Source organism: Apium graveolens, chromosome 4, assembly GCF_009905375.1.
Source record: "Apium graveolens cultivar Ventura chromosome 4, ASM990537v1, whole genome shotgun sequence".
NCBI lineage: Eukaryota > Viridiplantae > Streptophyta > Magnoliopsida > Apiales > Apiaceae > Apium > Apium graveolens.
In genome coordinates, this window is record NC_133650.1 from 615,947 (window position 1) to 639,519 (window position 23,573).

The following is a 23,573-nucleotide window of genomic DNA, read 5'->3' on the forward strand; positions in this document are numbered from 1 at the left end:
GCACAAAAAATAAGTTTGAATTCACAAAAAATTATAAAATTAATAATATAAATTTTATTATTAAAATTGATAATATTATTTTTTAAACTAAAATAACTCATATGATAATTTAAAGAAAAATTACAGAAAAAATAAAATTGATAAATTTTATTATTAAAATTGATAATATTTTAAAATATTACTTTTACTTATATTTTAATGTTAACATATTTTAAAAAATTAATTACTGTTGAATATTAATATTTGTTTTATACTTTTAATAAATAAGTGGAATATTAATATTAGGTATTTATAATATTAAGTTATATTTAATTATAAAAAGAGTGACATTTAAAGCTAAAGGGGCATTTAAAACTAAATAGAGGGGCAGTTGGGGAATTAAAAACTGTGGATCGGCCCAACAATGAAACATTGCGGAGGCCGCAATATTTACTGTGCAAGGCCACCTGTCGCAATGAATCATTGCGGAGGTCTAGGCCCGCATTGGAACATTGTACCCTCCCGCAATGAAACATTGTGGTGGGTTGGCTGCCATTCCTTCTCAACCCACGTTGGTTCCTGATTGGATCTGTCTATCTTTTTGAAGTGAATTCCATATTTCCAGTAGCGTAGTAAATATTAAAAGGACACAATTGCTCTATTACATTTCGGAAATAGAAAATGTGTGTATGGAACCGAACTCGAAATTCAATGCATGTAAAATGCATGAACATTAGTAATTTTTTTCGCAATCACCTACAAATGTTATTTATAACGTGTAATACCTAATAAAAACTTATAAAATGATTTGTTATTTGTAGTATAAGTTGCGATGCCTTTACTTGACACAGAAAAATTTCTAGAATGTATACATGGGCAGATAAATGAAGACATGTAATAGGGGTGTAGGCGGGTGATAAATCGAATGAACCTAATTAGTTGGAATTTTAAAAAATGAACCTTCAACAAAAAAATTATTTTTAACCCAAATTTATCCTTTATACATTGCTCGGGTTGGATCGGGTTGAGTTGGATTAAAATTTAAATAAAATAATTTAAATATTTTAGGAGTCGAAATTTCAGATAAATGTAATAAAAAGTTGAAGTTTACCCCGTAATTTAACAGAAGATCAATATTATTGAATACTATACGTACCGTGTACTCCTCTAGTTTAAAATTAATAACTTACGGCGTTTTATCCGGTAAATAATAATTTTATTTCGAATATAATATCTATTACAATAAATTCATAAATTAAAATTTTAAACAATAATACTATAATTATAAAATCGGGGTTAGTAAGGGTTTAAATTTTTTGAACCTTCACCCGGATTGACAAAATTAAAATAATTAAATTTCAGGTTTTGAATAGTTCGGTTTTGTGGCCAGAAATTAGGGACGGGTTAGGTCGGTTTTGCTATGTATTATGGTTTTTGTTGACCCCTACAGAGAGGAAATCTATCAAGAATAAGATGTAATACACAGTTTTGGCCTCTAGATTTGCAGTAAGCTGATGCAGACATTAAACTACTCACCTTACAAATTGTTCTTACTCACCTAACAAATTGTCTTTTATAAGTTTTGATTGTAGAGAGCGATGGCTAGCTAGGTTGCGTCCAAGTTGAAATGATACTATACATAAATACCTCACAGAAAAGAACAAAATTATTGTACATGCACATTTTTAGGGCTGGATTAAATATGCTACCAATTATAGTACGTACACTCATTAACTGTACACGTGCAGCTGCGATGGTAAAGATAACCATTTGCTTGTGGCCTGATCACATGAATTCTCATCTCATAGTCTATATAAAGAGGTGAACTATCCAACTTCAATATTCACAAACAAAATCTCTGAATGGCTTTCCTCTCTCTTATTTTTCTCCTCTTACTCACTTCTCCTTTCTCACTTACAATTAAGTCTGAGAATGCTTGTCTTACAGTTAAGTGTAAGAATGCTTTGGACCACAAGCTTCAAACCTTGTACAACACTATTACAAGGCGTCAAACAGACGCCAATATCTTAATTGAAAAGATTTATGAAGCCATGTCAGATAAAACAGTTGATACGGCAAGATTCTGTCCATAACAAAGGTTTATGGTGTTGTTCAAGATACAAAGACAGATCACGGCAAGGTTCTGTCCATAGCAAAGGTTTATGGTGTTGTTAAAGATGCAAAGACAGATTACAGCAAGGTTTCGTCCATAGTAAAGGTTTATGGTCCTGTTGAAGAGGCAAAGACAGATTACAGTAAGGTTCCATCCATAACAAACATTTATGGTGCTGTTCAAGACGCAAAGACAGATTATGACAAGGTTCCGTCCATAACAAACATTTATGGTGTTGTTCAAGACGCAAAGATAGATTATGGCAAGGTTCCGTCCATATCAAAGGTTTATGGTGTTGTTCAAGATGTAAAGACCGATTACGGCAAGGTTTCGTCCATAGCAAAGGTTTATGGTGTTGTTCAAGATTTAAAGACAGATTACGGCAAGATTCCGTCCATAGCAAAGGTTTATGGTGTTGTTCAAGATGCAAAGATCGATTACGGCAAGGTTTCGTCCATAGTAAAGGTTTATGGTGTTGTTCAAGAGGCAAAGACAAATTACGGCAAGGTTCCGTCCATAGCAAACTTTTATGGTGTTGTTCAAGACGCAAAGACAGATTACGGCAAGGTTCCGTCCATAACAAAGGTTTATGGTGCTGTTCAAGATGCAAAGACCGATTACGGCAAGGTTCCGTCCATAGCAAAGGTTTATGGTGTTGTTCAAGATGCAAAGACGGATTTCGGCAAGGTTCCGTCCATAACAAAGGTTTATGGTGCTGTTCAAGATTAAAAGACAGATTACAGCAAGGTTCCGTCCATAGCAAAGGTTTATGGTGTTGTTCAAGATGCAAAGACAGATTACGGCAAGGTTCCGTCCATAGCAAAGGTTTATGGTGATGTTCAAGATGCAAAGACAGATTACGAAAAGATTCCGTCCGCAGCAAAGGTTTATGGTGTTGTTCAAGATGCAAAGACAGATTACGACAAGGTTTTGTCCACAACAAAGGGTTACGATGATGTTGGTTCTGTTAATTATAACCTCACTTTGTATCATTTCTATGATGATGTGGATACTATCGGAAAGAAAATGACTTTGTTTTTTGCAAATCAAGGGCCTGCTGCTGCAGTTCTCCTCAAGAGACAGCAGAAGCAAAGTGAAGCATTGTATGGGTCTCATCATATTGCAGTAGTTTCAGGTGAAAAAAGAGCTTGCGTTACCTCATTCAAAAACATGTTGGAGTTTGTCTTTGGGATAATGGGAAGCGATGTTAAACCCGTATTTACATCACCCGGTAAATGGCAAGTGTATGAGGTTACTGCAAAAGCAAAGACCTTATGGAACGAAACTGTTGGTTGCCACAAGAAAAACGTTGTTGTTCCATTTGCGGTGTACTAGTGTCACCACATCGAAAACAGTGTAGTACGTGAGGTATCGTTGGTTGTGGAGGATGGAATTATGAGTAAGGTTTTTACAGTGTGCCACTTGAACACAATGAAGTCAGTCAATGTTACATTATTCCCAGTGGCCCATGGAAAAAATTGCGGTCAGATTTCTCCCTTCCCATTCATCGCCTGGGTCCTGAAATGTACTTGTAAATAATATTTTTTTAAATTTTTAATTATAAAAATATAAATTTATTTTTTGATTAAAAAATTGAAAAAAATAATTATTTACAAGTTTATCTTCCAAGTATACTTAAATGTGTACAGAAATAAATAGTTCAAATATAATGGGCAGGAAGCGTGATAGATATTAAAAAGGTTATAAACTAAAAATACCTTAATTGGACCAAATCGAATTATAGTGTTTTCCTCTATGAGAATTGTTTCATTTTTATAATCCAATAATGATTTCACAATGAGGAAATCATTTACTTCCATTAATTGACCAACTAATAAACGCGTTTACTGTGGTGCAAACACAAATTATTAGAACTCATTCAATAATTATTTTTTCCTTTATTTTTCTATCACTACACCATAAAATGCCTACTATAACACCAAAAAAACATTACATTAGGGGGTAAATATGTTGCTCTTGCCCCACTTTTAAGATAAGGTAACATTTTCTTAAAGATAGGTTTTTCCATGTTGCTTGGGGGTCTAAGATAACATCTTTGGTGCCTAAGGCACCATCGTGTTTTAACTTGTTTATATGTTGCCTTAGCTTGCTAATGCAACAGAAAGAGAGATCAGTTGTAACTTATTTTTTATGTTACCTTAGAGTTTTAAAATATTTTTAAAAAGTGGGTCCCGCCGTCTAGCTGACATGGCAAGTGTGGGACCCACAATGCTGAGTTGTCTTAATGACGTGGCAAGTGGGCCCATAGAATCTAATGTAACACTTTGAGAAGCTATTGTAACATTATAACTAGCCTAAAAAAAAAAATTAAATATAATATGCTAATAGTTTCAAAGGCTATTGTAACACTTTAGTACAAAGAAATTGAAATGCTTATTCTGTAAACTGAAGAATCCCAATTGTACAATTTCATAACTGCAAAATAATGCATCCAACCCAAACATTAAACATCCAAATATACAACCAAATTAAACGTCAAAACTAACTATAAACTAGTTCACATTTTTTACTTAACAACAGCCCGAGATTATAAATTTTAAAAAGTAATAATAGAAGCTAATGCTTAAATTTGCTTCATTTTCTCCTCGACTCCACCATTCGGGCGTTTCCCTTTTTATACACGTGAAGCTTTCTCTTGTAAGTCTTCTTTGTTCCCTGAAATATTAACAAAGTTATTTGCAAGAAAGAAATCGAACAAGCAAACATAGTTAATAACTCAGTTAATAACCAGCAAACACGAACAATTCTACCACCATCTGAAATATTACAGGAATGTTACATGAACAATGCTACCATATCAAACATATATATTCCTCTCTAGTCTGTACTACAGACCAAGTACAGGCCTCTTACTCCTATTTAGTCCAGTAAGATGGTACAAATGGTTGTTTTCCTGACATGAATTAAAAAAAACTATATATTCATATTAACACATCCTCCATGAAAACATAATGGTTAAAGAAATTTTAGTTTTTACCAGCACCTACTTAATCAATCTTTTAACAAAAAAGAACAGCATATGTTGCATATGCATGAGCCCGGTGTTATACACTACGAAGTACATTTATATTTTAATTTCAAAACCAAAAAAGATAGTACTTAATTCAACTTACAAGTGACGGAGTTCCTCGGGATATGCGTTGAAGAGCAAAAAACCATTCCACATTCCACATGTATGGTCCAGCCACAGCCTGAAGAGCAACAGAACCCACGCTTCTCGCACTGTTAAGTGAAGTAGAACCAGACTTTGTAGGAGCTGTTGATATCAGGAGAGCAATGTAAAACCCACAAGGGCATTTTATATATATCTATATGTGTGTATATATGTATGTGTGTGTTTCAATATCTGGGAGCAGACTTTTACCTTCCACTTTTGGACTCGGCAGCCAAACCTACATCGGCAAGGGCATTTTCAAGTACACTTGAAGTGTTTATGCCGGCCCTGTAAAAATGCAGAGACAAAGATTAGGTTTATCGTGATGCAAATGCCACAAGGACTAACTGACTGAGCAATGAAAATTATACTTCATCTTTCCCTTCTTCAGATTGCTGTAAAAAATAATCAAGTTGTCTTTGTTTGTACTGTATGAAATAAATAAGCTTAAATGACAGACACAATATAAAACATACAATATGATTATTGGGAAATAAGTCAATAATTAAGCTGTATATGTTTGTACTGTACTGAAGTTTTTGATATCACTAAAGATGGCTTTTCTAGAAGGCAGCACATGACAGGTCACACAGATTTAATACAATTTATACTAGCTCAGAAATAAATAAAAAAAACTAGAAAAGACAAGGTAGCTAACCTGTTAATTGTGTTCTTTAGGTGCATCTCAACTGCAAACAATTCTCTTCGACTATTATTTAGGAAACCAAGTTCCATATACACCTTGGAAAGTTCCAAAGAAGCATGTGCAAACTTTTCAAAACCGTCACCATCATTCCACAAATCAGATCCCTGCAAATAAGCAAAAACTCACCTCGGATGATTGTAATAAACTTTTTGGCTGACAAATCAACTATCAACCATTGTTGTCTGTGACTACAACAATAAAAATGCCCATGCCAATAAAAATCCCTGCAAATAAACTTTTTGTAATAATTTAGATGTACCCATACAAAACAAACAAATAAAAAGCAATAAAAATTCCCAGGCCAACAAACATTGTTTTTAAATTTACGGTTTTTAACAAGAGGGAAACACTTAGTTTTGTAAATTAGCAGTGTTACACTCACAATTGTATCAAAGACTTTGTTACTCCAGGCAAGATGCATGTCAGATGTCCATCCTCCATTGCATGCGGAAGCTGCAACATGCAGCTCAAGACACACAATAATAAGTTGCTTAAACAGAGCAGAGTTGTGTCTGATAAAGAAAATAATACGTACCATGGGTGGGTCTGCAGGTCCGAAGCTGGTGAACAATTTGAGGATAAACAATCTCAGAAACGTAAAGATCAGTTATGCAGACCTTAAAGTCAAAGTCACCACTGTATTCAAATATTAAAGATTGGCCTCTGGTAATGGATAAGTTTTACAACAATAAAAATGCCCAGGACAAAAAAACTCCCTCACATTTGTTAACAATCGATAGATCTGCTCAGTTCAATCTATTAAGTGACTACATCAAAAGCTCCAAACACTTAATAAAACAATCACCAGATATTATATAGCAATCTAACAACTTAATTTTTTAACTAGGATTGCCATTTACAGACGAGCCAAGTGATGTTGATGTAGAACTGCTATACCTTTATCATAAATAGAAACTAAAATATAAACACTTATTCTGAGACAATAAGGGTAGAGCAAACGTACCTAACAACTACAACAAACAGCCTTAGGTTTAAAACAAAGTAAGTTGTAGAATATAATAATTCATAAATGTAATAGGAGTGAGTGGAAAAATAGCAAACCATGGTCATATACCAAGTTTACTATATATTTACACATAAGAAACTGTAACTCCCGAATAAGCATCATAGAAATGTTAGGGGGAACACACACAAGTATAGAACCAAACAAACAATGCAAAACACACACTCAATATATGACGCGGAAAAACCCACGTCTCAACTTGTATTATTAATCAAAACAATTATCAATAATACAATCAATCTCACCAAACGGTATTCACTCAAGCGATACTTAAGTCAAACAATACTCAAGCATACATCAAAATAATAACATGACTATGTATATATAGCCATCACAAACTTAGCCAACAAGACATACCTAATCTGATTACAATAATAATTGTTTACCCATACAATTATTACCCATTCCCATTATAATAATAATTGTCAACACATACAATTATTACCCAACTCAATTATGATAATAATTGTCTACCCATACAATTATTACCCAATTCAATTATGTTTTCTATCACCAAGACCATACTACCTATTGGGTTTAACCCCAACAATCCTCCCCTTCAACCCAATATGATTTCATGCACAACCGAATTAACGGTCACCATCAAGCCATCGACGTCGATCGCCCAATACCTCCCCTCGAATAATAACCCCTCCTTCTAGTACAAAAAGATTTCTCTTATCTTTTCGACCTTTGAGTATCTCTAAATCTCCTTTAGTGACTTTCAACATATTGTTCTTCATCATAACAGTATATCCCAAATCAACTAATTTACCCAACGAAATCAGATTTCGATTTAACTCCGGTATGTATCTTTCTTGAGTTAACTTCTGAACACGACCGTTGTGACGTTTCATTGTTACCTCACCAATGCCAGCAACCTTTACCGTTTTACCGTTCGGTAAAGTTACAATATTTCCATCACACTTTTTATAGGACGAGAACCATTCCCTCCTACCACATATGTGATGAGAACATCCCGAGTCAAGCACCCATTCTTCTTTTGATCCCTTCTCTTCTTAAACCAAAAGAACATCTTCATCAGCTTCTACAAGCGAAACACTACCCCCTCGATTTTTCTTCAACTCTCTCAAGTCTTCTCTTGCCTTTGGACACATAAATTGTATATGACCCGATTCCTCACAATAAAAACACCTGATCTTAGGGTTATCTTTCTTAGCATACTTCTTTTCCGTGTCACGCGCACGTACCACAAATGCACTTCCATCGGATGTGTCACTCGATTCTTGTTTCATCAATCTTTCGGCCTCCAGAAGAACAACAATAGTCTCATCCAAATCTAACTTCGTTTTCCCAACCAATAAAGAAGTCATCACAGTATTATACTTCTTCGTTAGAGACACTAGTAGTAGAACAGCTTTGTCCTCATCCTTTAATTTTTCATCCAAATTATTTAGCTGGTTGATTAAGCCATTAAAACGATTCAGATGATCTCTTAAATCTCCGTCTTCTTCCATCTTGAGCCCAAACAAATCTTTCTTGAGAAACAGCTTGTTGGCCAAAGACTTTGAGTGATAAGTCTTCGTTAACTTCTCCCATAAATTCTTGGGATTGTCCTCTTCAAGAACATCATACTTGATTTCCGGTGCAAGGGCAAACCGGATCATTGATGCCGCACGTAACTTCATGTCTCCCCACTTTGTATCATTAACTTCGGTAGGCTTCTTCCCTCCGAGAGTCGCATATAACCCTCGTTGAATTAACAGATCTTTTACTGTACTTTGCCACAAGGTAAAATTGTTTCTTCCATTAAACAATTCAATTTCAAATCCCCCAACCTTCTCCATCATGAACCGTGGCTCTTGATACCAATTGTTAGGGGGAACACACAAGTATAGAACCAAACAAACAATGCAAAACACACACTCAATATATGACGCGGAAAAACCCACGTCCCAACTTGTATTATTAATCAAAACAATTATCAATAATACAATCAATCTCACCAAACGTTATTCACTCAAGCGATACTTAAGTCAAACAATACTCAAGCATACATCAAAATAATAACATGATTATGTATATATAGCCATCACAAACTTAGCCAACAAGACATACCTAATCTGATTACAATAATAATTGTTTACCCATACAATTATTTCTCATTCTCATTATAATAATAATTGTCAACACATACAATTATTACCCAACTCAATTATGATAATAATTGTCTACCCATACAATTATTACCCAATTCAATTATGTTTTCTATCACCAAGACCATACTACCTATTGGGTTTAACCCCAACAAGAAAATAATATAGAAGTAACTTTACCATCAAAATTCAATGGCCATATATGCTTAGTTAGCACCTTGTTCATTTGGAACATATTAATAGAATCCACATTGAAAAGGGCACGTAACGCATCATCGCAAATTATACTTCTCCTGTCTGATAGGTCTTGCAAATTATTTTCTCGAATATAACTCCACATTTGTTTAACAACCTGAAAGGAAGATGAAGATGTATATCAAATATCTGACACCAGCATTTTAAAATCTAAAATTCAAAATAATAAAGAAAATACATTATCAATAATACCTCAGTTCTTGCCAATTCAGGAACTCCAGTGATTTTTTGGAGTTCTGGAGTGAGACTACACACTTTTGTAAATCCGCTTCCACCCGCTTTTCCTTTCACATTTTTACTCTCTTTCTTAGACCTGATAATTACACAAGTTTAAATATTTACCATTGAAAGACCAGTCCAAACTCCGAACTGCATATGTTCATAAGCCTTACAGGCAAAAATGCAGAAGCTAAGTTTAAGATACTCATAACATGTAATCTTAATCTCATTGAACAAACTTGGGTACAAAGACATGAAAGAGGACAAAAAGAAGAAGATAGGTCATATTCATTAACGTGAACTTTGATTCCTTGAAACAACGAAAACTCAATAAACAACATCATGATTTAATCAAGTTGACAAAAATTACGTATTAATAACTGTGGATTAAGTTAATAAAGATACTTTTCAATGTTATCCAATTCCAGTATCACCCTTCTCGAATCACTTCAGTCACCATACTTTCCACTAGCAGAAAATAAAATACTCTCTTCAGCCACTACAGATACCTAAATAACTAAGACACAAGTGCACTGAAATCTGTGATGTTGGCACAGACGGTCGCAAGTTGTTGGATTTGCTTTCCTAGATGTACTACCTCAACCTGTCAATCATTTCAATAACCAATTCGATTTTATTAAATTAAAAACAAGATATAAATTAAAAAATAAACAAACAAATACTTGTTGGCATATCTCGCGAGTAAGAACAACAATAAAAGAAGCCGGAAACTTCCGAAAAAAAGATCCCGTAGAAAATAAACATAGAAATAAAGCCCAAAAATCGAAATCACATTAAATCTAAGCCTTCAAAGCCTTAAAATACAAAGCCCTAATTTAAAGAACACCAGAAATTAAAAAAGAGAAAGAGATTAGATGGGGTTAACAGAACATAAATATTAACAAAATGAAGAACCGAAACCAAAAAGTCTTCACCCCTCAAATCGCTTGAGCCCTAATTTAACCTGTAAATCAATTGAGCCCTAAATAGAAATTCAAATCCTAATTACGTACTGAGACTGAAAATGGTGTGTGAGAGAGCCAGAGTGATAGTGAGAGAGATTAGGTGGAGACAGTAGAGAGCACGAAAGACAGATGAGAGAAAGTAAAAGTGCCTCCGCCGAGAGTGAAAGTTGATTGAAAGTAAAGAGGGAGAGAAAGTGGTGGAGAGAGGTTACACGAAATTTTTTAAACCGGTTGAAAATTTGGGCGGCATTAGCCCCAAAAAGTTGCCCGCTCTAGCCCAAATTTTTTTCTGGGTTTGTCCAAAATAGCTATAAATATTTATTATTTTTTTAAAATCTTAAATTATTATTATATAATAAAATTTATTTTTTAATATATGTACAATATTATTTTATAAATTACTATATTTACATTTTTACACATCTTTATTTTTGTAAGTTTTTTTTATCATTTTGCTCATATTAATATGAGGATTTGTACTATTTATATTTGTTATTAGTTTTAATATTTTATTTTAAATTTTAAATTTATTATTTTTTATAATTATTTTATTTTATTTTTTATTTTGTTATGTATAAAGTTCTTATTTCATCATGTATCTTATGTATTTCATTAGTAAGTTACCTTAGATTCATGAAAAAAGAATTTAAATTAAAATTTAATCACAAAAAATATTATATTTGAATTTTAATACTCTAATGTAACATTTTGACAAGAATGTTGCAAGCTGTAACATTTTCTACCTAATGCAACATCATATTTTTGGCTAACGTAACACAAAAAACACAATGTTAAATTAGCTCATGACTACTATATCTAAGGTAACATATTAGGTAATATTCTTTAGGAGGGGCGTTGTGATAGGCCATATATGGTGTAGTGTATGTTAACCTGCAAGGAGTTTCAAGTTTTAAAACTTCACCCATTTTCATATAATATTTTGAGTAGTTATATAATAATGCCATGAAAATTCATTATGCTAATACGAGGACAAGTAAGATAAAAGGATACTCATGTTGGAAAATGTGGGTATTGAGCCCCACATTGTCAAGTCATTTTGAGCCGTTCTTGAGTGGGTGTCGCTTGGAGTATGTTCTCCTCCGTGAGAGCTTTCCGAGGCACTTTGAAACACTCAAAATGGTTAAGAGATAAATGAGATACGATCATTCAAAGTTGGTCCCTTGAAGGTGGAATTGTAGATGTGAAAACTTGTATCCCACATTGAAATGGAAAAGGGGTTTCCATTACTTTATATAGCACAACACTTTAGTAGTGTTTAAAAGTGTTAGTAAGGTGCTGCTCCATCTCTTACGTGTGCGCGCAGGGGGGTGCAAATTGTGGAATTTCGAGGGGTAATCTGAGGCTTGCGAAGCCTTCGGGCTTGCCCGATTTGAGGGGTAATCCGAGGCTTGCGAAGCCTTCGGGCTTGCCCGATTTCGAGGGGTAATCCGAGGCTTGCGAAGCCTTCGGGCTTGCCCGCGTGTGCGACATGCGGACACGAATGTAGCAGAAAATTGGCCCGAATAATCACGGACTAGTTTTGCTAATTTATTTTTTCCATTGGGTTTAGACTCTTAAATAAATATTCATTATTCATACTAACTCAGAATACACAGCCGTCCTCCTAAACACAAACCCTACCTCTCTCTCTCGGTGATAGTTTCGTACCCATTCAAACTCGCTGAAGGTGCTCGTTATCCGTAACGCCGCTGCTGCCTCGTTTTATCATGGGAAGCTATCGACTCGCACATACGGTGAGAGGCGAAATAGCTTTAAGGAGAGAGTTTCAACTGGACTCGAGGATCTCCCTTTGTTTATATCCTTTCTTTCTCTGTTTGATTTCATTTACTCACGCACACACTTATTTGATTTATTTGTATTAATCGTGGATTGTATTCACAACTCATTCGCATGTGGCATGTTTTTGAGATGGTTTATCAGAACTCCATATCTTGTTATTATGTGAGAAGAGTGACTATTCTCGTAATGCTCAAGAGCGTCTCCAAAAGTCCATGTCTAGTATTTTTGATAATTTATCTTTATTTTAATACATCATATTAGAAAGCAATTGTGCTTTCAATTATATTTAAAATTAAAAAGATTTATTTTAACACTGAATCAAACATATTATATCAGGAATCATTTCTCAACCATATACCAAACTAACTTGATTCATGATTCCAAACACATACCGCTTTCAATTATATTAGCTAAATTATGCATATTGGTAACGTTTTATAAATAAATGATACCCCTTGATAATTCATCAACTTATATTAGCTACACATGAAATATTATACAATTTTATTGATTAATTCATAATAAAAAATGATATAATTACCTGTTGTACAAAAATATTCTAGAAATGAACCGTAATTCACACAGGTTATTATTCAATTATAAATTTGTAAGACAAATTATTACTTTTTTGTCACTTTAAAACAAAAAGCAAGCCAGTACAATCACGTTCATTCTGATCCCAATGTCCTTAATTCTTTTTTGTATTTCATTGAGATTAGTTTTTCATAGGTTAGTTACCGTGAAAAAATATCCAAAACACATTATTTTTCGGTTTTAAATGTCTAAATTATCCGTATACTACAAGTTCTATCTTAAATATTCACTGAATACGTATCTTCCAAATGTCCAAACTTTTTAATTTTTATTATGAACACCTTTTTTATATTGAAGGCCACACATCTTTTTATTATGAATACCTTTTTTATATTGAAGGCCACACATTTTAATGGTTCGTATATGTATAAAGTCAAAAGTCGATACTCATCGGCATGATGCTTATTGTTTATAAAATTTAGAATTCGCATCATCCATGTGCGTATTCAATGGGTATTTTGGACAATTCTCACTCTCTCCGGATATTTTTTATTTTCCGAGGAGAATAATGGGTGTTTTACTATTAAAATACAAGTAAAATAACAGTTTAATAAAAATTAGAGTTAATAAACACATGTGACACAAAGATAAATTCATAAATGAAATGGATATCCGATTCAAAAATTTGTGATCTGAAATTTGGTAGGGCTGAGTGAAAGTGATTCGATTGATGGAATTTGGTATGATACCGACCATAAAAGACAATAATATCGTCAGCTTTCACTCACTTAACACTAACTTAATCCTTCACCTATTATCACACGGACGGGAAATATAATATTGCTTCCTACTTGAGAAAGACAGCCTACGGATGTGAAAGATGGAAACAATGATGCTGTATGAACCTCGCTTCATCAGAGTGATGATAGCTCAGGCTCCGGATATGGAACAGCCAATAAAAAAAATTCGGGACCGAGCCGATCCAATCCGAAAAAAATAAATGAATATGAATATAAATTTAGGTCGATCCAACCAAACCCGATCCAGGACTACTTGTGAGTACTGAACTATAGTCACTGCAGGTTATCACAATGAGGTGCAGGTTAGATATTTTGTTTCTCTAGGTAGATTGTAACAAAATTTGCCATAGGTAGATTGTAATAAAGTTTGCCAAGGTCATTTTCATTCATACTATTGCTGCCCAACATTTTAATTCGAAGGCTGGATATTCTGGAATTCGCATTTGTTTAAGAGAACCCTCCAGCAAAAGGGTTTAAGTGGTTTCTATTGAAGTACTTAGCACAAATTTACTCAACATGGTTCCATAAAGAGGGCTTCCACAAAATTGAAAGCAACAATTTTAGTCTGGATATGAAAAAAAAATGTTTTTCCAGACTATTTTCTAGACATGATCTGATGGTTGTAACAACTGACAAGACAAAGACACCAAATCAGTAACAAATAAACTTGTCAATTGGTGAAATATTTCATATGCATTCTTTTTACAAAGGAAACAAAAGTCATTGTCCATTGTAAATTATTTCTAGACATAATCTTATAGCCGTAAATGATTCACGCAATTATACAGAGTCAAAACAAGTAAAAGTTTTTTCATCTATGCTTTCACGAAAATAAAAACATGGTTACCATTACCACATTACATATGACCTGAAGCAACAAAGAAATGTTCCAGATAAATTTGCAACTAAGAGCAATCTCAAGTACTCGATTGTATGATAGAGAAATAAATAGAAAATATGTACTTCTGAATATCAAATAATCAGAATTATCGGTCACAACAACAAACTAGACCATGTGCTAGTTGAAGGGTCTAACTAGATGTCTGGGAATCAAGGTATAGTTTGCGAATACACTCTACCACCAATAAAGTAACAACACATTAGCCAAATGAAAAGGCTAATGCATAAGTTTAGTAGGCTAATTAATGTGAGTCCTATACTGAATTCGATATGGAACTTGTCCCTCACGAAATACTATACCTATAAAGGAGATAACAATAAAATGCATAGCAAAGTTTAGTAAAAATGATATAGCAAGTAAAGATTATCCACATTGCGCAATGCGCACAGTGAAATAATAAATAAAAAATGACCTAAATCACATTCTTGACATACTAAAAACGGCTTTCACTCACATTCTTGATGTACATGATAGCGGACTTTGACTACATTTCACTCGTCCATGTCCTGGACAAGTCTGTCCATCTCATTAATGTGAATACTATTGCGGGTGTCCAAATTCTGCTTTTTTAAACTCCTTCCCCTCCCAAGTCTACTCCCAAATTCCCACCAAATTCCCAAGTCCTACTGTCATACCCTACTTCTGAGTGTCAAACTAATTAATGTGAGTCCTATACTGAATTCGATATGGAACTTGTCCCTCACGAAATACTATACGTATAAAGGAGATAACGTTAAAATGCATAGCAAAGTTTAGGGAAAATGAGATAGCAAGTAAAGATTATCCACATTGCGCAATGCGCACAGTGAAATTATAAATAAAAAATGACCTAAATCACATTCTTGACATACTAAAAACGGCTTTCACTCACATTCTTGATGCACATGACAACGGACTTTGACTACATTTCACTCGTCCATGTCCTGGACACGTCTGTCCATCTCATTAATGTGAATACTATTGCGGGTGTCCAAATTCTGCTTTTTTAAACTCCTTCCCCTCCCACTCTACTCCCAAATTAACTCTACCACCAAATTCCCACCAAGTTCCCAAATCCTACCGTCATACCCTACTTCTGAGTGTCAAACTAAGTACCCAAACAACATTAACTATGGACTTTAACAATATAATGCAATCCACATTGCCCATCAAACAACAATGATAAATGACTACAACAATTATAATCAAACATCACAGAACAAGTCATAATCAATTCTAACCACCTAGCAACCCTCAAAACTGTTTTAAACATTCTCTTATCAAGTAATAAACCTCTAAACAGACAAGTAACAAGCAATTAAAGAACAAACAAAATCCATAAAACCTCCAAGTTACCAATGTGCATTAGGAAACTAAAACACGCAACAAATTAGTTCAGACATTCTGTCTTCACTTCACAGCTAAATATTCCTCATCCTCCCCTGTCTACATATAGAAAGAAAAACAACTAAAGAACTCGAGAACTCAAGAGAAAACTTCCCTATTCCCTAAGCTTCTGAATATAAGCAAAAATCTTCCGCCTCGAGCCAACAGCATTGATCCCCATATCCTTCAAATCCTCCAATGTCAACAAAGGCAAAACCTCCTCATCCACCTCATGAACATCAAAAACCGGCCCGTACCGCCCCAATCCCAACTGATCCAACCATCCCTTCACTCCATTCCCCTCACCATTCTCCGACGGCTCCTCCAAAACCCTAACCCCTTTCCTCACTCCATTCCCCGCATTCCCATCATCACCATTCTCAATTCCCAAATCCTCCTCACTATTATCCGAATCAGAAACCCTAAACCCCTCATTACCCTCATTACCCTCATCCCTATCAGTCCTAATCCTTTTGGTAGTTTTCTTAGTTTTTGACTTCTCCTGCTTCTCAATTTCCAAATTCTCAGAATCAGGATTATCCGTATCCGAATCCGAAACACGAAACTCATCACCTCCATCCTTCCCAGCCTTCCCATCCACATTCATCAAATTAGACCTAATTCGCTTCGTATTCGAAACTAAACTCTTTTTCGACTTCACAGGCTCCAATCTCCCCTCTTTCTCTCCACCTAGGGTTTCAATTTCATTAACCTCCGAGTTTTTCGCATTCTTAGAGTCCTTGTTTTTTATTTGTTTTCCACTGTTTTGATTCTTATTAGAGACTTTTCGATTCGAATCGGACGATACATAGCCGCCGATCTCGCCGAATCGGACGCTCGGCCGGCGCTGGCGCTTTCCGGCCGGAGGTTCGTCGGCGTTTGTGTGTTTCTCCGGTTGGTTGGATTTGGTCATCTTCGAGTGTGTGGATTCGGCTGCTTTGTTGGAAGATGGAGACATATATGATTTGTGTGTGTGTATATGTATGTGAGAGAGAGAGAGAGAGATGAGAGCGAGAGAGATGAACGAGGTGAAGGCATCAGCAGCTTATATAGTGTTTGTTTCGTATACCACGTGGATCTCCTTTCTTGATACACGTTCTTCTTCCAATATAATTCCTTTTTTTTATTTAAATAAATATTTTTTTTTTAAATACTCCTTCCGTCCCCCTCAATTCTTTATGTTGAGGGACAGAAACTCGACACGCATTTTAATACTTTTATTAAATGTAGTTACATAAATCTTTTTTATTTTTTTTTAGATAAAACTATAATGTTCAATTTTTTATATAAAAAAAAAATTAAAAATAAATTACGGAAATATACTTTATAGTTGTCTTAAAATGCGTGTTAAGTATGTGAAAAATCTTTAAAGAAATGAGGGGATGGAGGTAATAATTATTTAGGTAATTTAATAAATACAAAATTAAGAGAGGATGATTTTAATAAAATAACGAATAAGTCTGAAAGGGAATTTATAAAAAACACCCATGTTTTTGAACTTGTTTAAAAAAATAGTGTAAAAGTTGCAGTCTTGCAGAGGATGCATAGCAGTTTTCACGAAGTTTCGGTTGCAAATATTGCATTTCATGTTTTATATAAGGTTGCAATGTATTATTGAAGAAAAATTCAGTGGCTATTTTTGAAAAAAACCCTAATATTAATTATGTTTAACTTTTCGTGGAGAGAAAATAAGTTGATTTTTTGAATGATAATAATGGTAGAAGGATTCTGTTACATGAAGAAACAAAATCGCACAATTGTAGTGAAGTTCGAATTTTGAAGATTAGTTTGTTACGGCTGGTAGTTGAATCTGGCTCAAACTGCAATTTACTTCTTGGATCAAGAAATGAAGAGTTTAAAAAAAAATTAGAGTACTTAAATAAGATACATAATAAGCATTTGTGATGAGCAAGAACAACAGATGAATATGATTTCCAAAAACTTTACATCTATAGTATCCACAAAGGGATAGTGTCGAACCTGTGTGACAGCGAGTTCTCGACAAAAAGTTACAAAAATATAATTAAATCATTAACATGCCGGTTATAACTGAACACAAACCAAAATGGTTATCAGATGATTAGAGGTTGCTCAATTATGGTCAAAATTTACATTTTCAGATATGAAGAGAATTGCTGCCGGGATGTGGAAACTCGCTTTATGATATTTGATGTCGTATACCTGTGTCTGCCTCCGATGTCCAAAGCATTTGAACATGTATTGATGGCAATCTATGAAACTTTTTTACAAACAGTCTGAACTTTGCTGTTAGGGCACCGTGCAGAGTTGGCCATGTCCGGGATTATGTTCCAGAGGGTACAAGGTTGCGCCCTGAACAAACTTTTGATGTTGCACGGCTGGTTTTCTAAGGTCTGACATGCTTTCAGGTTTTCTTTTTATCTGTTTCTTCGTGATGGAACAAGCAGCCAGTGGATCACTAGATCCTGCTCCAACCCTCCTGTTCAAACACAAGAACACCTCAATAAGTCCGCAACTCACATGACATGGCACACATGATTGAATGCACGCACGACTTTTAGATGAAGCACGAGTCATTTTGACTGTAATTACTAATTGCCATGCATTTATCATCCGTAAAACTATATTTAAGAGAACGACAATACATATACAGTTTCTGCAGTCTTACATTTCCAAGTAGAAGGATATGATTTTAAGATAAATTACCTTAACAATTTCTCCGATGCTGTTCTGGCAGCAAAAAGTGTACTGTGGCTAGGTAACCACTTCACAATACGCTTGGGATCAGCTCGCATCGGGGAATGGATCTTAATAAGCTTTACAAAGAGGAAACATTATTGTGTGAGAAATATTGAAAACAGAAAGAAGAATTAATGCGGTATACACATTATATGTAGGAAAACATCGCTCCAAGGGAATAATAAAGTCATAATTGACTTCAATTATTATCCTATGGATATAAAGATTAACACATTAATTTCTATGAGAAAGGGACAGTATATTTTCTAAATAGAAATTACTCTTTTAGATTTGACGAATCAAAAAAATTCAGGTCCCTTCCAGTACGGAAAAAGGCGTTGCCGCCAGCACCAACTCCTAGCAATATTTATGACCCAAACTGACTTCTGCAGTATTAAGAAAAACAGCAACAGTAGACTTACTCCCAAGCACTCCATCATCTGATAATAAGCTCTACCATGCAGAGGGGTATGACCTTTTCGAGACTCTGAGAAATATCTAGTCCTAAAAACACCAGAAACTTCAGTAAGGAGATTTGCCTCATAATTGTCTATAGCAATTCAGCATGGGATACAAGTTTCAATTAAAAGATAAGACTTGAGAGGTAATAGCATTTATGGACTCTATATCACATACCATTCTTTGTAACCTGGATCCACAGTAAAACCATACATGTCAACAGTGTCACAGATAGAGAGAGCAAATTCTAAGGCCTTGAGTCCGGTTCCTTTTGCTGCAGAACCAAAAGATGCACCTAACATGAGATATACAGGATTGAGTATTGGAATTTCCTGCAAGATGCAAACAAAGCTTAATAACTATGGAATAAAATAGGATAAAGAGCACCATGCTATCTGTTTAGTTCTCTATAATATACAATCTTCAGAATTTCAGGAACAAGGGAATAACATGATAATAAAATTGGAAGCTGTAATATTGACTAAAACAATCACAAGTACATTGCAATCATTTTTTTAAACTCTACATAGAGATAAATTTACCAACCCTTATCATTTTGCTCATTATATCATGTATTGTCGTCTTCACCAGCAAAACCTCCTTTCCTGTTTCTGTTTTATAAAAAACCCTCAGTATTTCCCTCATAAGGTAGACCATCTGGGAAAAATGAAGTGTAAAGATAATACCATATAGTTCTGCAACTTTATCTAGAGCTTTAGCAGAACCTCTGTTAAGGAGGCGAAATGTACTTTTCTTTCCCACAAAGTCTGTGTAGTTCTGTAAGGTCCAGAAAACGACAGAAAGTATGATCACAAAGTCTAAATACCAAAAATCAAGATAAAAAATTATAATATCAATATATAAATTCTTCAGACCTGGATTGGTGCACCATTTTCCCTGACAACAACATCGTATTCATCTATCTCATTCCCAAATCTTGTTTTCAAAAGATCTCCAGAATTACCAATAACAGCGCAGCGGGAAAACTGACGTGGAACATATGGTGGTGTTTCAGGAAGTACCAGAGAAAGCTTTTCTACGCAGAGAGTCTTATTTTTACATCGGTTGCTGTAGCAGAGAGCCATAAAATCAGACAGTAATTATGAAAGTGGATTCCTTTAAAGACTAATAACAGAGAGAACAAAATCATATACACATGTAATAACAAAACAGTTAATGCTCCAGAAAATCACACAAATCCTTAAGAACTTTGCAGAAGCATTGATTCAATGGCAGTCAAACATTTGATTGATTTATTTATTCTATAAATTGCATGATGAGATATTTGAAAGATTTATTCCTTTTTTTGTGTGATGGAATAGACTATAGAGTTGCCAACTAAAACAGTACCAGCAATTTCAAGATTCTCGTAATAGTCTTGTGTATATGGTTCTATTTAAATATACATATATGATAAGATAACATTAGGAAATTCTCTTCAAGTAATGGCAGTTGTATCAAAAGCCATTGCAAGGTTGTGACACATATACCCATGACATGCACCAATTTTTTTACAAAAATATGGTAAAGAATATTGTCAGTAAAAGTTCTCCTTTGGCTAGATGAATGTAATGAAATTTGTACTATTTTCGTTAGAAGACATTCATATTTTTTCCCTCTCCTTTGCATTTTATAAAGTTATACGATAGCTCAATCCCACCATCTAAAAAAAATGCTCATTCCTACATCCTACTCATCCTTCATGAACCACATAATAGAAAATTTGCACTTTCTTACCTTCTTCACTCTTTCAACTTTAATCTTTTTCACAATATTTCATACAATTCACACTCTATCTCACACCTCTCAACCAAACAGAGCACAAGTATCATTTGACTTCCCAAATGATTCTTACATCCCAGTTTAACCATTTACACATTAAATCACCAATAAACTTTTTAAGACAGAAAGGGTAAACCCAGTGGATACTTAAAACAATAGATTATGGTTGAACTTTAGGAAGCTATAAATAGAGCAAACTCAACAGTATAAGCACACAAATATTAATTCAACTTGTTTGCAACCATAAAGGTGATTCTCTTTGCTCTCTAGGTGACTGAGTGAACAATAAATAGCTTAAAGTATCATCCCCTTATTTGCTCCTGCCTACCCCTCCCTCAAAATCCCAGCAACGTCAAAGGCCATCTGTCATTAATATTTCATCCACTAGGCCATTGGAGGAAATTACGTACACAGTGATTTTTTTATATAAAAGATTAGTAACAGGCAAAAGTACTTACAGTGATACTCCCTTGTTAATCCTTTGCCAGGCATATTCCTCCCATCCATTGGGCAAACCATCAATGAACTCTCTGGTAAGTATTGTGGTACTATTACGAACCTGAGAAGATCAGCTGACTAAATAACAAATCAATAGTAGCAACAAAGATATTATAAAAGCAACAGCTCTGTCCATTTTTTTTTATACTTAACCAGAAGGTCACACGCCTAGATATAAGGATTTCTTCAATGAGACAATGATGGCTTTAAAAAACAGCAAAGTAATACAAGTAAAGATGATAACCTGCTCCCATGTAGCCACCGCTTCACATAAATTGAAACTGTATGATAAGCCTTCAACTTCTCCTGTTTTTGGATCTTTCTGTTAAACAAGGGATCCGAAGTGAAATCATATAAAGGCTATACAACCATGATTATATAACTATTTAATTTCCATCGACAACATCAACAATCATGACCACATGTAAGCCTTTCTAAGATCAACAAGACAACCATATTACTTGACAATGATTATGCGGAGAAAAAAATTGATGACTAAAAATATTGTGCTGTATCAGGAAAAGATATGAGGGAAGAAACATCGGAATATAGAGGGAAACATACCCATTTTGGAATAGTATCGGCAGGAAACTGTATCGTAACTTCGCAATAATCTTTTCCACTTACAGCTTTCAATCCCAATCCATTTGACGCCTGTCACCGTATGCATTTAAGTAGATAGAAAAGTCATAAAAAGAATTACATCAAAACAACGAAGAACTTAGATACAATTATTTTCAAGGACTATAATGGCTTCAATATTTATAATTCACACTCATTTACCAATACTTCATCTCATATAACAATCTCATTAACAAGTTTGATCACTTTCTACTTTATTGTCGCGGATCACTCAATCACACCCTCTCAAGTCTTATAAATTTTAATCGTGCAGTACATGTACTAACAAATTATTTTCAATTAAGTCTCGATAACTTAAAGGTGAATACAATATACTACAGTAGGGAGCTAATCCTATATCGTTCATTCGAGTATGGATTAGTCACAATAACAAATCACACACAATTGAAGGGTGAATACAATACACTGTAGTAGGGAGCTAATACTATCTCAAGAATTCGAGTATCGATTAGTCAAAATAACAATCACACACGGTTGAAATGTGAATACAATGTAGTGTAGTAGGGAGCTAATCCTATATCCTATATCGTGAATTCGAGTATTCATTAGTCACAGCAACAAATCACACACGGTTGAAATGTGAATACAATGTACTGTAGTAGGGAGCTAATCCTGTATCATGAATTCGAGTATCGATTAGTCACAACAACAAATCACACATGGTTGTAATGCGAATACAATGTACTGTAGTAGGGAGCTAGTCCTATATCGTGAATTTGAGTATCGATTAGTCACAATAACAAATCACACGCAGTTGAAAATCGACAACGAGCAGTAAAATCTAACATCGCAAACAAAGCATTAAACTGACCACGCATTTTTGAAATCCATACTGCAATGTGTGTAATGCTTCTAAATCTTCGTCCGATAAGTCATCTGTGTATCATTAGCCACAAATTAATACAGCTTGCATTCAATTATATTACATGTTCAAGCGAGAGAGAGAGAGAGAGAGGAGAGTACTTATATACATAAACAAGAGCAGGAGAGAAAGAGAGGGAGAGAGAGAGAGATGGGGAGAGAGAGAGAGAGATGGGTAGAGAGAGAGATGGGGAGAGAGAGAGAGAGAGTACATAAATAGTTAACACCGGTGATGTAAATGATGAGAGCTGCGAGTCCAGATGCTAAAGCAACGGCAAAAGCCAACTGCAACAACCGCATTTAGCCAACAAATTAAATTCCCTTTTACTCGAATTTTGCAGATTTTTGATCAACTGCCAATATACAGATCTGTATACAGCTACAACGCCGATCTTACACTGCCGCGTACAAGTCACTCCCGCTTGTTCGCTTCCTTAACTTGTTAACACTTGAATTGAAGTAATTTTAAATTATTTCGCAAAAAAAAGTAATAATTTAAATTATTTTTTATATGTAAATTTTTAATAATTTAAAAATTTTGCAATTTTATTAAAATAGTAATTTTTTTACAGAAATATTTTTGAATTTAGTTATTTTTCAAAAAAACCCCTATTTTAACGAGATCTTAGCAGGTAGACCTCGCGACTATTCTTGTTTGGT

At 34.5% G+C, this 23,573-nt stretch overlaps 2 protein-coding genes across 3 annotated transcripts; both read right to left on the reverse strand.

The window, feature by feature from the left end:
• Positions 1-15,908: 15,908 nt before the first annotated feature.
• Positions 15,909-17,036, reverse strand: LOC141717410 (uncharacterized). The gene has a single exon (XM_074519453.1). The coding sequence runs from the start codon at positions 16,909-16,911 to the stop codon at positions 16,069-16,071; it is 843 nt and encodes a 280-aa protein (XP_074375554.1). The 5' UTR covers positions 16,912-17,036; the 3' UTR covers positions 15,909-16,068.
• Positions 17,037-17,851: 815 nt separating this feature from the next.
• On the reverse strand, positions 17,852-23,361 carry LOC141717411 (sialyltransferase-like protein 2). Of its 2 annotated transcripts, none has more exons than XM_074519454.1 (12): positions 23,126-23,361; positions 22,864-22,928; positions 21,975-22,064; positions 21,655-21,732; positions 21,371-21,471; positions 20,006-20,198; positions 19,817-19,907; positions 19,677-19,741; positions 19,308-19,462; positions 19,094-19,175; positions 18,639-18,748; positions 17,852-18,411 (listed from the first exon to the last, which is right to left on the reverse strand). In XM_074519454.1, exons 1-12 carry the CDS (start codon positions 23,211-23,213, stop codon positions 18,222-18,224), a joined length of 1,308 nt encoding a protein of 435 aa, XP_074375555.1. In that variant the 5' UTR covers positions 23,214-23,361; the 3' UTR covers positions 17,852-18,221. The 2 variants fall into 2 exon arrangements, with proteins under 2 accessions (XP_074375555.1, XP_074375556.1); XM_074519455.1 differs by having other exon boundaries at positions 21,655-21,716; positions 23,126-23,199.
• Positions 23,362-23,573: the final 212 nt, after the last annotated feature.